The sequence below is a fragment of the Peromyscus maniculatus genome, chromosome 2, assembly GCF_049852395.1.
Source record: "Peromyscus maniculatus bairdii isolate BWxNUB_F1_BW_parent chromosome 2, HU_Pman_BW_mat_3.1, whole genome shotgun sequence".
Lineage (NCBI taxonomy): Eukaryota > Metazoa > Chordata > Mammalia > Rodentia > Cricetidae > Peromyscus > Peromyscus maniculatus.
Window position 1 is genome coordinate 15,690,052 of NC_134853.1, and position 16,925 is coordinate 15,706,976.

Genomic DNA, 16,925 nt, shown 5'->3' on the forward strand with positions numbered 1-16,925 from the left:
TACAGCCTGCCATCCCAGCACTCGAGGGCTGACACAGGACTGAGTTCCAAGCCAGCCTGGGCTCTACAGTCTCAAGGACAACAGCTCTAGGTTTCCATGTAGAGACATGCCCAGCAATAACATGGAGACCTCCAAACCCACTGCTCTCCTTCCCCAAAACGGAGGCCCAATTAAGAAGGCCACATTTCGAGAGAGTGGCCAGTGTGGTAACCGTCTTCAGCTCTCACGGTTTCCTGCCCATGCCCCATCTAAAGGCCAGCTCAGATAAAGCATAGGGTAGGAAATCAAGAAAGCCAAAGACTGCGATTGTATTAGATTAAGGTTTGCATGTCAAATATCCCCCAAACGAGCCTGCTTTTGGTTTGAGCCATTGGCCTCTACCTGACGGCTCTGTTTTTGAAAGATTGTGGAGCTTTTAGGAGATGGAGCCTGAACAAAGGAAGGGTGTTAGCAGGGCAGGTCCTGGGGTCCTATAGCCTGGTTCTGTCTGCCAGACTTCCTGACTATGGATACAGTATGACCCGCCACCTCACATCCCTAACACCAAGCCCAAAGTGTATCCTCTCAACTAGTAAGCTAAAATAAGCCTTCTCTTCTCAGGCTGCTTTTCTCAGGCATTTTCTCACAGCCACAAGAAAACAAACATATATTTTAATCTAATTTTTAAAATCAAAGTGAATTTAATTTTTTTTATTTTTTAATTTTTTTTATTTTTTTGAGACAAGGTTTTTTGTGTAGTCCTGGAACTCACTATGTAAACCAGGGTGGTCTCAAACTCCCAAAGAGCCTCTGCCTCTGCCTCCAGAGTACGAAGACTAAAGGCATGAGCCACCACCACACTGAGCCCCGAACGGCAAGCTTTCACACAGAAAGGATGAGCAGTGCCGACTGCCTCTTGTCTCAGGCCCCAGAGCAGCTCTGCATGGGTAATTCAGCCGCTGACCTTGCCTCGTTCAACTTCTTGATACTCTGTTATCGTAGGTTTTGTTTGCATTGATTTGACCTTTTCAAAATGTTGCATTGACATATGATTTGATTACTGAGTTTTCTGGCGCCCTCTTAAACTGTGCACGTGTGACTCACCCCAGCCGCAGTCTACCCACCCATTCCCAGCATTCCCAGGTCCGGGTTCTGATGCACTGAGGACAGGGAAGGCAGCTCCTCTTCCTGTGAGTCAGCGCCATGGCCCTCATCCTGTCACGGTGCAACTGAATCAGCAAGGAGATGCCCCTCCCAGCATGATGCCAGACAGCAGATGAAGGGCACATGGGCGGGCAGGCAGGAAAAAGAGAATCACACTGCTGAGCAGGGAGCCAGTACCACAATACACGTAAGAAAAGCAGAAGCAGCAACGCGATCCATGTGTAGCTGTATGCACATTACAGAGGCACTTGACACGGGGTCTATTGTGTACTAACTTTTAAAGGTAATTAATAACTACAATAATCATTAGCAAGGCAGTACCAAACAGTGGCCCACGCACAAGATGTTAAAGAATTATTAAAGGAGCAAAAGTAATACAAACAAGCCTGTTCAGAAACTACACTTCGGACTGACAAGCAGAATTCGAGTACATCCTCGGAAGCAGAGGCAATACTTGATACAATCAAGGGGCGGAAAAGCTCACTGAGTAATTGCTTCTGTAGGTTAAGGAAAGCCAACGAGACCAGGCATGTGGCAGGGGAGTCCAGGCATGGAGGCCCAGAAGGCCATTGAGTAAAGCTTGACGGTGAAGCCTGGATGGCCTTGGACACCCCAAGATTGGAGATGCCAGAGATGTGGAATACCTGCCAAGGAGAGCTACATACAGGGTGTGGCACCAGCCCAAGAGAGAGAAGTGTGCTGCCGTTGGCAAAGCTGGAAGGGAAGAGCCATCTAATAAACATCAGGCAGAGAGCTGTGTGATCTGGAGTTTGCCCTGCTGGGTTTGGGTCCAGGATTTCCTCACTATCCTCCCCTGTCCCCTTTTGGAATGGTAATGTATATTTGGTCCCATTTTGTGTTCAAAGTATGTGATCTGCTTTTTGATGTTGATTTTACAGGGGTTAGAGTTAAGAGTTTGCCTTCATTCCTCAGAAGAGACATGAACTTTTAAACGTGTTGAATACACTATGGGGACTACTTTTGAAGGTGGACTAAATGCATTTTACATTATGTTATGGTTACAAGCCAGCGGGGGAGGATGGGGGGGGGGGGATGGATGGATGTGGTGCTTTGAATGGGAATGCCCCGCTAGGCTCATATGTTTGAATGCTTGGTCCCCAGTTGGTGGAACTGTTTGGGAAGGATTAGGAAGTGTGGCGTTGTTGGAGGAGGTGTGTCACTGGGGATGAGTTTTCAGGTTTCAAAAGCCCACACCAGGCACAGTATCTGTGTCTTTCTGCTTGTTGCCTGCAGATCAGGATGCAAAGCTCTCAGCTACTGCTCTAGCACCACGCCTGTCTATTTCTGGTCATGGACTAAGCCTCTGAAACTGTAAGCAAGCCCTCAATTAAACATTTTCTTTTTAAGAGTTGCCTTGGTCATGACGTCTCTTCACAGCAATAGAAGAGTATCGGAGATGAGTTCCCTCTACGCCATCTTGAAAGGATTGTTCAAGGGCTATTTCTATAGTAGAAACTGGTCTCCAGTTTTACATTTTTCTGCTCTTCCTTGTTTTAGAATCACAGTCCATCCCTTTGGTCGGCACCCCGCCACGGGGGCGGTACCTGCCTTTTGCAATGGCACCCACACTTCAACACCAACCAAATCACTGTGAAGTGGGGTGCTACTGTGCCACATATTGCCAGGGGGCAGGACCTGTGTGTGCTCCCATGTGACAAAGGGAACACGGGACTGAGGATGGAGAGCAAGCATGTGAGCCACCATCAGCCAGCGTAACACAAAGCTAAAATCATCATTTGATTGGCTCATAATGTCCTGCTCAGGACTAAGTTCTTGATGACACAGGACTCAAATCAAAGAGTACTAACAGAACTCAAATATTAAACTTTGCCTTCCACAGCAAAAGCTCTTCCATACTTTTAAATAAACATTATTTTGCAAGTCTAAACAGGCAAGGAGATAAGCACAGTGTCAAACTGCCAGTGTATGGGGGGAATCTTCAATTCCAAAACGAACCTAAAAGGATCCTGGCACAGGGTAGGAATACTGAATATGAAAAAACATTACAATTTTTTCTGAATTTTAGGTTTTGGATTTTCAAGTCAAGCATTTTCAATCAGTGAAGTCCACATATATATTCCCTAATCCAAACAAGGACAAAAACAAAAAATCTAAAATACATGCAGCCCCAAAATTTGAGATAAGGGTTATTCAAATAGTTGTTTTTAACTTTATTTATTAGTCTTTTATGAGTATGAGTGCCTACCCTATTATAGATAGTTGTGAGCTGCCATGTGGTTGTTGGGAATTGAACTCATGACTTCTGAAAGAGTAGCCAGTGCTCTTAACCGTTGAGCCATCTCTCCAAACATGATATTCAAATATTTCATTAGGTCATCTATAAAAATAAATGTCTCAGAAAAAAAAGACAATGCCCATACTTGGCTTCAGGACCACTGAGGTGACCAGGTTATCTATTAATATCTAGCAAAGTCAGCCAGCAATGATTCAGTCTGCTTTTTTCACACTAACCTGAAGGGGGCAGCAAATCATTGGCATTAAAATTGAAAGGTGCAGGTTGTTAAGATACTCAACCTGCTGGAGCTGCTGGACTCACAGGTGAAATCTGCAGTCATCTCATACCTCTCAGAAAAGCTATTAACCACAGCCGCTCCGCACAGGCTGCAATTTACATCCAAATCTGGGCTAAGAGGTCCAGAAGCAGTCATTTACACCCTGCACTCCTGTGACATGGGGACTGCTGTCACCACTTAGGGAAGAGGAAAAGAGGCTTCCAGAAGCTGAGCAGCCTCCGGAGTCACATGCCAGTACAGGTGATACAAGCTGGGGTTACAGAAACCACACAGTCTGATGTGGGAGGAGACGCTCAAGTCACTGACCTGACGACAAACGGGAAGCAGAAGACCTGGACCGCGTGCGGTAGCAAGAAATAAGACTATGAAACGGAAACAGAGTCAAGGCCAAAAGCAGCCTTCATGCCAACTTATTCCTCCGTCCCTGAACATTCATTTTGCCATAAATGAATTTCGAGGTATTATCTTGTTTCCTATATGCTCATAAACAGTATTTAGTATGGAGGAGAGTGGAGCTCACGGGAGGAAATGTATCATTTCCATATTCACATCGTGAAAGGTGAGAAGCGAGACCCTTACAAACAATCCACAAACGCTCGTTCTTTCGCTGTGATGGTCTGCCCTAGAATCCAGTGGAAAGCTATTTTAAATGACAAAGGCAAAGATTAGGGCTAACACCTACTGAAGTCTTTTATGCCAGCCACCATGAGGGGAAATTTACCTTGACAGAGATTCTCTGCTTGACCAAATGTTAGCCAGGCCTCCTCTAAGGCTTCTCTCAGGCTATCTACATACTTGTGTGCAAAAAAAAAATTTAAGCAAATAAACCTACTAAGTCAGTTTAACATGAATCCTCATCCCTAATTCCCTATTATCAGACTCCCCACACTTAATCAGGTCCCTCAATGTCCCCACCCCAGGTGATGTCTCATCTCCCCTGGACTAAAACCTTCAGCAAGACTCCCAATGAAGGTTGGTCTAGCCTGAATGTGCCTGACATTCCCTGGACACTTGCCAATGCTGAATCTGGGGTTGACCCCAGTCTCTGCAACAATCCAGAACACTGGTCACCATACCTACCCCAAAAGTACTCAGTAAAGTCCTCTCACCATGCTTTAACAAGAATCTGTTTTTTTACAAGAATTTTTTTTAATTAAGAACATTTTTATCCAAGCAAACAAACAAAATTAAATCAACATCCAATGAGAATAATGACTTCTACTAGAAAACAGAGGCCCCCTCGGGGTTACATAATTTACCCAGAGTCAGAGACAAGCCTACACCTTGATGGTCTTTCTGACTCTATACTCTGGCTTGCTCAAGTACAGTTTTCCTCTTAGAGAGATACCAACGAACAGGGCAGGACAGAGAACCAGGGCTAATTCTTTCTCCAGAGCCTTTCATGTCTCTGGCTGGAAAAGTCAGCATCGGCAGGTCTGAATCCAGGTGACTAGACATGGGGGGTCACTTCCTCCCTCGGTTACTGATAGTTTAGCTACTTCCTTAATTGTCTAATGAAGCAAATCATCATTCCATCTTCAATACCCACCAGGAGATCCCTGGTGTGGTGTAAGTGAGGGCCTAACCAGTGTGCATGTGTCATGAGAAGGTCCCTCCAGCAGCAGGCTCGAGGCGCCCAAGGCTGGAGGGAACCCGGAAGCTGCATGGTGGGTAACAGCCCACGGGAGGCAGGGACGACAGCTGAGCCACGGCAGGAATGAGGACGGAGCTGAGGGACCACACGGCACCACGGTACACCGTTTCGTGCGCTTCACCGTACAATTGTGAGGCTAGGTAATCCGGAAACTGGACCGGGCACAGCACAGACATCGTGTGGGAGAATACACAGAGCAGGCCTACAGCGTTCCTAAATGAAAAGCACGTCGAGTCAGACAAGACGCATGAGGGCATTTTAGGAAAACCTCAACTCTCTTTTAAAAAGCCCCAGAGTATTACAGTATCACACACAATTAAACAATTCTTCAGTAAGCATAACTTCAAAAATTTAAGTGACAAGAAAGCACTGATTTTCAGCTTAAGTCGAAACATTTTACAGCCCTATAAAATAATTTTTTAAAAACCACATTATGATCTCAAGTGCCTCAGACTTGCTAAAAGCCTTCAGTGAACCTGTGAGGGAGATGGGGCTGGGTGGTTCTGGTGTGGCGGGGAAGCGTGGAAGCGAGCATGAAGGTCCTGGGAGGTAGAAAAGGCAGGCTGTCGACAGAGGAAGAACAGACTTCAGCCCTGAACACGGCTCCACTACCGGGTGTAAGCCCTGGTATCACCTCCTTATCCCTTCACCTCAGAACTCAGGGCGTCCACAGTGGAACAAATGCTCCTGTTGTCGCCTAAAGGTCTGGTTAGAGTAGGTTTCTCTCTTTCCCCACAGATGACCACCCACCCACCACACACGCCATTAATTTCAGGGAAGAACAGTGTCTTACTCAAGATAGCCCACGCTAGGCTTAGACTCCTGAGTCTCCTGCCTCAGCCTCCTGAGTATTATCATTACAAGCTTGCAGCACTAAGCCTGACTCTAAAGTCTTTCAGTTTATAGAATTCTAGATTCTACAATCTAGCCATGGGCCAGTGTGGTGGCGTGATGGGGTTTCTCAGCATGAGACGGTATGGTGGGTTCAGCCTCCTGCTCCAACCTGGACCCCCATCTGAACAGATCTCTGCCCTTTATTCCGACTGCTTCCCTTCAAGATTTCCTACGGTGACTATGACTACAACTTTAGCTAAGATTTTCATTCAGTTCTACATCTGGAAAAGAATTCCAAAGTTGGGAGTGGTGGTATACCCCTTTAGTCCACGCACTCGGGGAGGTAGCAGTAGAGGGAAAACCACAAGTTCAAGGCCAGCCTAGTCTGCCCAGCAAGTTCCGGGCCACCAATGGATGCACAGAAAGTCCCTGTCTCAATCAATCAATATGAAATAAAATCAGCCAGGTATGGCGTTAATCCCAGCAGTTGGGCAAGTGGACATCTGAGCTCAAGGCCAACCTGGTCTACAGAGTGAGTTCTAGGGCAGCCAGAGCTATATAGTGAGGCCTTGTCTAAAACAATAGATTCGGAATCATTTCATTTAAACAGTTCACTATGGGGAGATAAGAAAATTAGAGGAGGGACGACTTAGAAAAAAAAAAAAAGCCATGAGACATGAAATAAGATGCAGCGGCCGGCAGCATGTGCTGAAGCCAGTTCCTTTGGGCCGGCAGTCTCTGAGACACGGGATCCAGCACGCTGGAGCTGCTCAGCGACACTTCCTGAAGAAATGATCTACAGGAAACACAGGGGTCGGAGGGAACAAGTCGGTCTCACTGCCCACTCTCTGCCTTACGCCTTTGCTTCATTGCCCTCTTTTCATAGCTTTTACCTACAAAGCTTGTCTTTCTTAAAACTGATTCTAAATGTTCCTTCCAGCGTCTGGCTCACCGTGAGCTAGCTCTAGCTCGACCCGAAAGCTGCCGCTATTTCCAAAAGCGTGTGCACCACACAGGTGAGGGACTACCCTGGCAGGAAAGAAGGTCTTCTACGGAGGGACACTTCTGCCCTCCCTCTGGCTATCAGACTCCCGAAATACTGCACCCCAAAGAATTGGGTTTGCTGCAGGAATCTCATGATGGGGAAAGGAAAAGACCAAAACCCTGGTTCCGGCCAGAGAAGAATTTGCCTCCCACAATGATTTCACACAGTGCTGACACCTTGCAGGACAGATCAGAAACACTTGTCAATGGCTGGACAGTGGTGGCCAGGGCCATACCCAGACCAGGAATGCTTAGTTATGCATACCTCTTGCCTGTGGTTTAAACCTAAAACTGAGCTCAGAACCCGGGGGCGGGGGGGGGGGGGGGGGGCGCAGACTTCATTTGTTCTTCCCAATGTGGCAACACTGAATAAACCGCCTTTCTCTGCATCTCCCCATCATCTGTCACGTTAATTGTCATGATGAGAACTGGTGGCTGGTGGCTGAGCCTGGCTTGTTAGGGTTTTCAGGGCCCAGTCTTTGACTTAACAACTCTAACTGAGGAGGCACACATGGTATCACAGAAGGAATAATAGGACAAACCCAAATGACTTTGCATGGTGAGGATCTCTGCTGCGTGACATCTCAGCCTCCGGGCGCTGGCTGTCAGTAGCTGCCTGGAACCCAAACCGATGCCTACAGGGGACAAATCTGCCCCAGGCTGAAGATCACTGACCTAAGGCACCTGAAGATCTGAACAGACACACGCTTGCCCTCTGAGGAGCAGAAGCAAGGGCTGCCAGTTCCCTGTGATTGGCTCATATTGAGAAGAATTCAACCTGAGGGTGAAATGAACTGGGTAATTGTGGTGGAGGTGGCCAGGAACAAAGGAAGCTAAAGAAATGACCCATCTCATCTGGCAGAACCTCAGGAGCACAATTAGTGATGTCAGGGTTACGGAGGAAGCAAAATGGTGACCAGGCAGGGAGAGTGGGAGGAGCAGGTGCCACAGCAGTTGAGAGTGTCTCACGGGGCTCAGGGCATGAGGTGACTTCGCCAAACGTCCCAGACTGGGGGATGAAGAAAGATTCCCCAGGCAGAACAGTCGGGTTTTCAAATGCTCACTGCCCTCCTCCATTAAACTGACCTCATCAACTCTTTCATTTTTAAAAGGGGAAGCTTATACCTTTAAGGGGGAGGGTGAAGGAAGTCTCTGGCTACTTCAGGACATCTCCACTCCTTCCCCATCCTCCCTCCAAACACCAAATACAAAGCTGCTAGCCGAGACCGTCCACTGAAGAGACAGGTCAGCGTGGAGAAACTTGGAGTTGCTATCGTTAAATTTCCTCTCCATGGACAGAGTCCTCGTCATGTCTACTCTGGCTTTAATCTGTCAGCCATAGGTAGGTTTGCTCTGTAAGACCTCTGCGATCATAAAAAGCCTGATGAGGAGCAGTTGCCACGCCCCTAAAGGAGAAGCGGGGTGACATGGGAGAAACCAGAGTGAAACAGAATTAGAAATACACTCCAAGCTAAGGGATTTCAGCTTGACTTTTCAGACTTCTCTGAGTTTCAAAGCTGACAGCATGAAGAACAAGATTACTATTGTTTTCCTACCAGTCTTGGGGGATTGAACCTAGGCCATTAAGCATGCCAGGCGAGACTCCACCAGAAGCTACAACCCCAGCCCAGCCGGCAGGTTATTTTCACACATCATTTCTGAAGCCACTAGAAGAAGCAAAGGTGTTAAAGACCTGTTGTCTTCCTGACTTTTCCTGGAGAATTCCTAAGAGGAAGCGATTCCACATCAATGGTGTCCAGGAAAGAACACCCACAAGTACTCCTAGAGCAGAAAAGGAAAGGGCAAGGAAGGGCGCCAGCTTGACACGATGGTGTCGACGGCCCCCACAAAAATGGAATACCGTGTTCACGTGCCAGTGGCACAGAAAAGGAACCCACAAGCCCTCACAGTAAAATCCTTGACCAGAAAAGAAGATTAGCATGTTCTGTCCCATCCATCACCGGCGACGCTAAGATGTGGTCACCTACACAACAGAGGTTGGCGACCCAGCTTTGAGATACAGCAAATAGGCCACACGTACTAGGCCCTGGGTGGTCCCCAGCAGAGTAAAAGAGCAAACCACGGCTTGAGAAGTGACAGATGTGCGCTGATGCCAGCAAGGTTAACCGGACTTGAGGACACCAAACGTCTTTCCTACATCAATGCTCCCATCTGTAAAACAACCCAGGATGTGTCCTAGTCTGTGACAACTCCACTCATTCATTTGTTCAACAAACATTTGCTTTGTCTTATTTGTATTTATTATTGCTGTTATTGCCTGTTGTTGTTTATTATTGTTGTTTGTGACAAAGTCTATGTAGCCAAGGCTGGCCTCAAAATCACAATCTTCCTGCCTCAACATCCCAAGACTGTATTTCAGACGCGAACATGTATTGCAAATCCATGTTTTCAAATGACAGACTGTGAAAGCCACTGAGCAGGAGTATTGCTGAGCACTATAGGAAAATGGAATAGAGCTGTACCAAAGGGTATACAAGCACACTGCAGGGTGCTTTGATCCCTGATAAAAATCCTCTTTTCCTTCCGGCCTCTGGCTCTCCTCCTCCTCTCCACTCAAGCTGCTTAAGGATATCTGCCCACTGACTGCGCCTCGTCGCCTCACTTTTGCCTCATGCCGGTGTCTGGATACAAACCAAAGGATTTGTTTAAGGGCTCCCAACCTTTCTGAGTAGGATGCCGCCCTCCATCGGTCCTCTGTCTGCACGACCTACCTGTTTATTAAGAAACACTGGCCAAAAGCCACACAAACTTTTAAGTATTAGTCTCAAGTCCCTCCCTTTTCTCAATTAATGTAAACCTAACTTGAGCACTTACCGGCCCATGAGTGGGGTTTTAGTGATTTAGTTATTTGCTCTTTTTATGGACTTCATTAATGCCACCACCCGAAAGGCTTCCGACTGCTTCTAGGAACTGCGGAGATGATTTTTAGAAATGTACAGGGCCACACCCACTCACACGTGCTGCTGTTTCGACAGAGAATACTGAAAGGTGGCAGCACTTCTAACCAGGGAAGCAAGTGGAGGTGAAAAGCAGCAGGCGAGAACTAAAAGATGCAGGGCAAGCCTTGCTGGGAACTGAGAACCCCTGAAGTTGCTCACCTGCCACCCTGGCCTCTACAGGTCCTCAAAGCTTTATTGACAGTTCCAACTTCCCCTCTGGGGGGCACTGCTCTGATCCACAGGAGTCCACAAGTTAGAACAAGCTCATCCTTTTAAGCGCTGGTGAACAGGGAAGCCCTGAGGTCAGTCCCACGTGGGTCACAGCCGAGGGAAGTGAGAAAATGAGAACGAAAAGCTTCCTCATGACCCATCTTCCTGCAGACAATACTAACAGCTGCCAACTTCTAGTGGCCAGTGTTAGCCTGTAACTCTCACCATGTATCACTTTCTGAAAATCCAAACTACACCTCAACTGTAACCAAGAGTTGAAGCATGTTGCATTAGCACACACCTGTGGCCTGCAAATACCCAAAGTCTCCAGTCAAGCTGGCAAAAGCTTGCTTAAGAGGTTCTGCACTGTATCCTTTACTGTCTGTTTTCCAAGTTTCACCGAGCTCTTCTGCTTAAAAAGAACAAAATGTAACCAGTTCTTCACAGTAGGGAAATAATTAACTTCTTCTGGGAAAACCTAGTTGCTTCCTTGACTCATTACAGAGGAGACCATTTAGCCCTCTCCTCCCCCAGCCGGCCAGCAGCAGGATCCTCCTGCAAGGTGGCAATGGCTGAGGCTGCCACCCATTTCTGCTGGACCCCACTTCGCATATCCTGCCCTAATCAACTCAGACGCTGGCTGTGACCAGGTTCTGGCCTTGTGAATAGTTCCAGGTCGCCATGTGGGAAGGAGCAAGGGCTTCCAAAGGTACGATGAATTCTTAATTTTCCCTTTCTGGAAATTCTATGGTCTAGGTTTTTGTCTAAATGGCTCTTGGTCTTCAAAAACAAAACCCAGGACAACTACCACCAGCTCTTGAACGTGGCTCAGTGTTTTGGATGCCTAAGCATCTGTACAGGTTATTAGAACCCAGGGTCTTCATACCCCTCCATCTGTCAGTTCTCGTCACTACAGGCATCCACAGACCTCTAAAGAGCACAGAAACCGTGCGACTTTAAAATCCAATGTCCCACTAGAAATAGTTAACAACCAAATACCTCCCCGTGTTGAATTAAAACAGGGTGGTTAGTCAGAACACGGCAGCACCTTGGCACACCTTCACACTAACCTGAAAAGCCAGATGAACCCCAAGCCGCATCTGGGTTCGAGCACGGTACACAGAACTACACAAAATCAATAGTTACCGAAGTTCTGCACCGGCGAGCCAGGCGGCGACATGTTCCCACTCGGAGACAAGTAGAGGTAGGTTTTGTTCACGCCGGAATTAAAATCAAACGGGGACTGGTACTCCTCGTACAACTCCATGTCTCTAGAATCCATTTCAGACGAAGGCAGAGAGCATGACGCCCCGGCTGCCTGGAATTACTCCTGGGCCCCGGCTCCCTCTGCACCGTGCGGCCCCGTGCAGCCCCGTGCAGCCCCGTGCAGCCCGGGAGGGAAGAGGGAAAGGACTGGCGTTTGGAGCCCGGCCCGGCTCCGGCTCCGGGCCCAGGTGTGGCTTCACACCCTCACCAGCAGATCCTTGAATGACTCCTCCCAGCACCCTCGGGAGGGCCCTGGTCACCACCTGCTGCTAATTTCAGTGGACAAAGAACAACCTGGGAGGAGGGAGCGGCGCTTCCCTCTGTACACAGGGGAGGGCCGGCTCCGCGGGCCCACTCGGATGTACAAACACGAGATACTGGCAGGATTACTTTTAAAAATACCATTTTTCAGACCGGTCAGCTGACCACATCCTCACCAGGGCAGACTTAATCTTCTAGGACAAGGGAGGATTATGAGACAGTAATCTCCCGAAAATGCCATCTGGGTGATACTTTTCTTGCACCCTACATTACCACAGAATTCTGAATGCCTAGCATCCCCAGTTAGCAACCAGCTTTCTAAGCATAACATGAAACAAAAATAAAGCTAAATTCCCATCATCGCTTTTTTCTACAGCAGAAGCTGAATAATTGTCTGTCAAAATTTTAATCTGACTCTTTTCGGAAGAATGGAGTTTTCAAGCACTGAAAAGACATGAAGCAGCTCTGAAGGTGGAGCTAGCGCCCCCTGTGCTCCCCCTGTGCTCCCCCTGCATTCCCGCTATGCTCTGTTGTGCTCCCCCTGTGCTCCCCCTGCATTCCCGCTATGCTCTGTTGTGCTCCCCCTGCATTCCCGCTATGCTCTGTTGTGCTCCCCCTGCATTCCCGCTATGCTCTGTTGTCCTCCCCCTGCATTCCCGCTATGCTCTGTTGTCCTCCCCCTGCATTCCCGCTATGCTCTGTTGTGCTCCCCCGTCCTCCCCCTGCATTCCCGCTATGCTCTGTTGTGCTCCCCCTCACGCTCTTCCTATGCTCCCCTGATGATCTCCTGTGCTCCCTCTGCCTTTTCCCTGTGCTCCAGCACTTTCTTTGTTTATGCGAGGTCATGCTCTGTGGGTTCTACAAAAAAAGAAACTGTTTCCTTTGGCACACTCACTGGGCAGCCATGGTGGGAGGGAGCCATGGTGAACTTGTAAAACTTTTCGAACACCACGATCATTTTTCCTCCACCACAGGCTTCTAGGTAGAACTTCCCACGCTCACAATGGCCTTAGCTGTGGCCCCAGCAGCTCCCGAAAGCCCTTGCTGGAACTAATGTTAAAAGGAGGGAATAAGCCAGGTGGTGGTGGCGCATGCCTTTAATCCCAGCACTTGGGGGGCTGAGGCAGGCGGATCTCCAAGTCCAAGGCCAGCCTGGGCTACAAAGCCAACTCCAGGACAGTCAGAGCTACACAGAGAAACCCTGGGGGGTGGGGGGAGGGAAGGATGACAAAAAAGGAAAAGAAAAAGAAAAAAAATAACAAGAAGGGAAATATGTCAAGCTAGGCATGGTAGCTCACGCCATAATCACAATACCTGACAAGGAGGATTGCCATGAAGCTAGCTTGAACTACAGTCAGAGACCCCATCTCAAGAAAACAAAATAACTAAACAACACTAACAAACAAACAAATAATGGTGTCCTACCTTTTAAAATTTCAATACATAATCACTGAAATATATTCATAATCTCTGAAATATAAATATAGAACCTGAAGTTTTTATTGTATTATATGTGTGGGCTTGAGTGCAAATATCAGTACCACATGCATGCAGGAACGTTTGGGAGTCAGAACGGGGTGACAGAATCCCCTGGAACTGGAGTACCAGGCAGTATGTACAGTCTAGGAACTGAACCTGGGTCCTCTGTAAGAGCAGGAAGTGACCTTAACCCCTGGGCCATCCCTCCAGCCCCCAAACCCAGAATGTTTTAACTATTAGCAAAAACTTCAGTGATTGCCCAGTGTACAAATCTCTGAGTCTGCCTATATCCACCTCCATCTATGACTGATTTTCTTTCCCGTTCTATTTGGTTACTCTCGTGTGCTATGGAACACCTTTTTCTTATTTAAACTTTTTAAGAATTTATCTTATAGTTTCTGTCTTAAAGATACCAAAACAGCTACAAATGCTGTTTTATATTTGAAACTAGATTAAATGTTTTTTTAAATATTAATTGAAATAATGAACTCTCCCAGACAGGACAATAGTTCATACTACAATCCTAGAATCTGAGAGGCTAATGCAGAAGGACTACCACAAATTAAGGGCTAGCATGGGCTCAATAACGAGTATCCAGCTTGGGATATGTAATGAGACACTGTGCAAAAATAATAATTCTTTTTTCTTTAAAAATTCAGGTTTCCTGCAGTCAATGATGTCATTCACTCTGACAGGACATGGTCAGAGTTGCGTCCCTAGAATAGACACTGGTGTGAGGCATTGCCTCTCTGGCTTACCCTCTGGGAGCCACAGCTGTTAAAAGGTTACCTAACAGTGCCAAGGATGCGATAAAAGTCGCTGCCTCACCCCTCCCCATCCCAATGCTGGCAGTGCCCCACCACCTCTGGTGACAGCAAGCTGCATCCAGGACCCAAAGTGCTGCACCCTTCAGGGCGTGGCCACTTCTTCTCCCAAGTTCTTCTAGTGCCTCCCACCCATTCCCAGCCACGGCACACAGGTGGGAAGCACTCATCCACCAGCCAGACTTTATTTCTACAGCCCCACTGTGGAGAGTAGATCTCCACTCTGCTGACCCTGCCCTGGATATGGGGTTTATCACCGGTGGAGAATACAAACATCCTTATTTTCAAGTGTGAGGGCTAAGAATCTAAGTAACTGCCCGAAAGCCTGACTTCTCTATCTGCTGAGTCCGTTTTTAGGTCTGGGCCATAAATCCCAGTTCTGGGAAAGAGCTCTCCTTCCTATTACCCTGGAGATGTAGTCCAGACATTGCAGCCTTGAGGACGGTGAGAACAGCCTGCAGCCCCAGGAAAAGCAGGGCGGGTGCCTGGAATGGCAGACTCAAGGTCTAGATAACAGGACTGAAAAAAATAAAACCAGAAATGCAGCTTGGGAATCAACCAATAAAAAAGGTGAATGATAAACCTTTGCATTTACTATATGCTTTGTTTTTTCAAACTTGAGGGTTTTGAAGTAGCAAAAGTAAATATTAGGAGAAGGGGTGTGGCTGAGCAGAAAGCACTGGCCTATCATGTGAGCAGCCCTGGGCGCAATCACTGGATGGATGGATGGATGGATGGATGGATGGATGGATGGATGGATGGGTGGATGGATGGACGGACGGATGGTTGGACGGACGGACGGACGGACGGACGGATGGATGGACAGATTGATGGATGGTTGGATGGACGGATGGATGGATGGATGGATGGGTGGGTGGGTGGGTGGGTGGATGGATGGATGGATGGATGGTAGGATGGATGGATGGATGGATGGATGGATGGAAGGAAGGAAGGAAGGAAGGAAGGAAGGAAGGAAGGAAGGAAGGAAGGAAGGAAGGAAGGAAGGAGAGAGACCACCACAGTGCCCGCCTGTTCTCTGCCCTGGTTCACATGGCCCAGATACACAGTGTTGTGCAGAGGTGTGCCTAAGAGCGGACACCTGACCCAAAGAGCCCCAGCCAATGGTTGTCCCTGATACTTATTGAGCAACAGAACACAGTGACAGTCTCAAGAACCTGAGCCGCTGGATGCTGGTTTGGGTGGAGGGAGCCAGGGTTCCTTCCCTCCACATGCCAAGAGGAGAGAGAAGCAGCAGGCAGACTGGACAGAGGAAGAAAGTGAATTAGCTAGGCTGTGGCACCACATTGTGTGAGCCCCTGCATGGACCTGCAGTAGGCTTTACAGTGATCCACAGAGAGACTGCTCTTCTCTTGGGGTTTGGATCACTAGGGAGGGCCCTGGAGTACCCACCTCCCAATGCTTCTCAACATTACTGCGTAACTGGTGTTTCAACTGACGTGATTTTCCTCAGTTTTTGTGTCCTTTTGTGTCTATGGTGCTAGGGACCGATCCCAAAGGCTTGCACATACTTGGAACACACCCTGTCACTGAGCCCTTGGTTTTCCGAGACAAGGTTTTACCCCAGAGCACAGGCTGACCTTGAGCATAAAAGGGCCTGCCTCAGCCTTCTGAGTACTTGGATTACAGGCCTGTAGCACCACACTTAGCAATTCTCCCATTTCTTGAACTAGTCCTCTGTGGTAGAATATTTTAAGGTGTGTTACTTTTGTTCATATTGCATTTGTTTAACTCTGTGAAGCTGGGTTACTGTGCCTGTGTAAAACACCGGATGATCTAATAAAGAACTGGCCAATAGCAAGGCAGGAGAAAGGATAGGTGGGGCTGGCAGGCAGAGAGAATATATAGATGGAGAAATCTGGGAGGAGAGATCTAAGATGGACTCCAGGCACCAGCCACCCAGCTACACAGCGAGCCACAGAGTAAGATTTACAGAAGTAAGAGAATGGGAAAAGCCCAGAGGCAAAAGGTAGACAGGATAAGTTAAGGAAAGCTGGCTAGAAACTAAGTCAAGCTAAGGCCAGGCGTTCATATTTAAGACTAAGTCTCCATGTGTGATTTATTTGGGAGCTGGGTGGTGGGGCCCCCCAAAAAGACCAAGAACAACAATCCTCAACTTGTCCTAGACATTTTTTCCAGACTAGAATCCTCTCTATATTTTTACCTATTAAATACCAACTCACTCTTATCAAGCTGTATTAACTTGAACACATTACAAAAGGTATACATACAAGGGATACTCATTTTAGACCATACCTAAGAGATACAGCAATACAAGTGCCTTCTGTTTTAAGTGCATGTTTTAAATGCTAAAAGAAATGTGTGTGTGTGCAGAAGAATACACGGGTAGTGTAACATGATGATGGGGAAATATGTATTTAGCATGGGAACGTATTGTTTTAGTTTTATTATTTTGTGTGTATCAGAGTTCTGCCTGCATGCATGTCTGTGCACCACATGCATTCCTGGTGCCCAAGGAGGTGGTGAGCCTCCATGCTGTGATTCAAACCCAGGTCCTTTACAAAAACAACTGCTCTGAACCACTGAGCCAACTTGTCAGCAACAAGAATATATTCTTAATAAACGTAGTGATCAAAACAGTTTCTTTACAGATGCATTTCTTTTTATGTTGTATGCATGAGTGTTTTGTCTGCAGGTGTGTCTGTCCACAGAGGCC

General features: G+C 47.5%; 1 protein-coding gene across 12 annotated transcripts in view; it reads right to left on the minus strand.

Moving 5' to 3' along the window:
* Tpd52 (tumor protein D52) overlaps nucleotides 1–16,925 on the minus strand; it is a 93,194-nt gene that overhangs the window by 27,127 nt on the left and 49,142 nt on the right. Inside the window, exons 1-2 of one of the 12 annotated variants that reach the window (XM_076563788.1) lie at nucleotides 11,792–11,891; nucleotides 11,547–11,741 (exon numbers count right to left, since the gene is read on the minus strand). The exons of 8 other annotated variants lie outside the window; for them this stretch is intronic. In XM_076563788.1, coding sequence (XP_076419903.1) covers nucleotides 11,547–11,682 — 136 coding nt within the window. In that variant the 5' untranslated portion in view covers nucleotides 11,683–11,741; nucleotides 11,792–11,891. 3 more of the 12 variants (XM_006977882.4, XM_006977883.4, XM_015996577.3) reach the window with 3 other exon arrangements.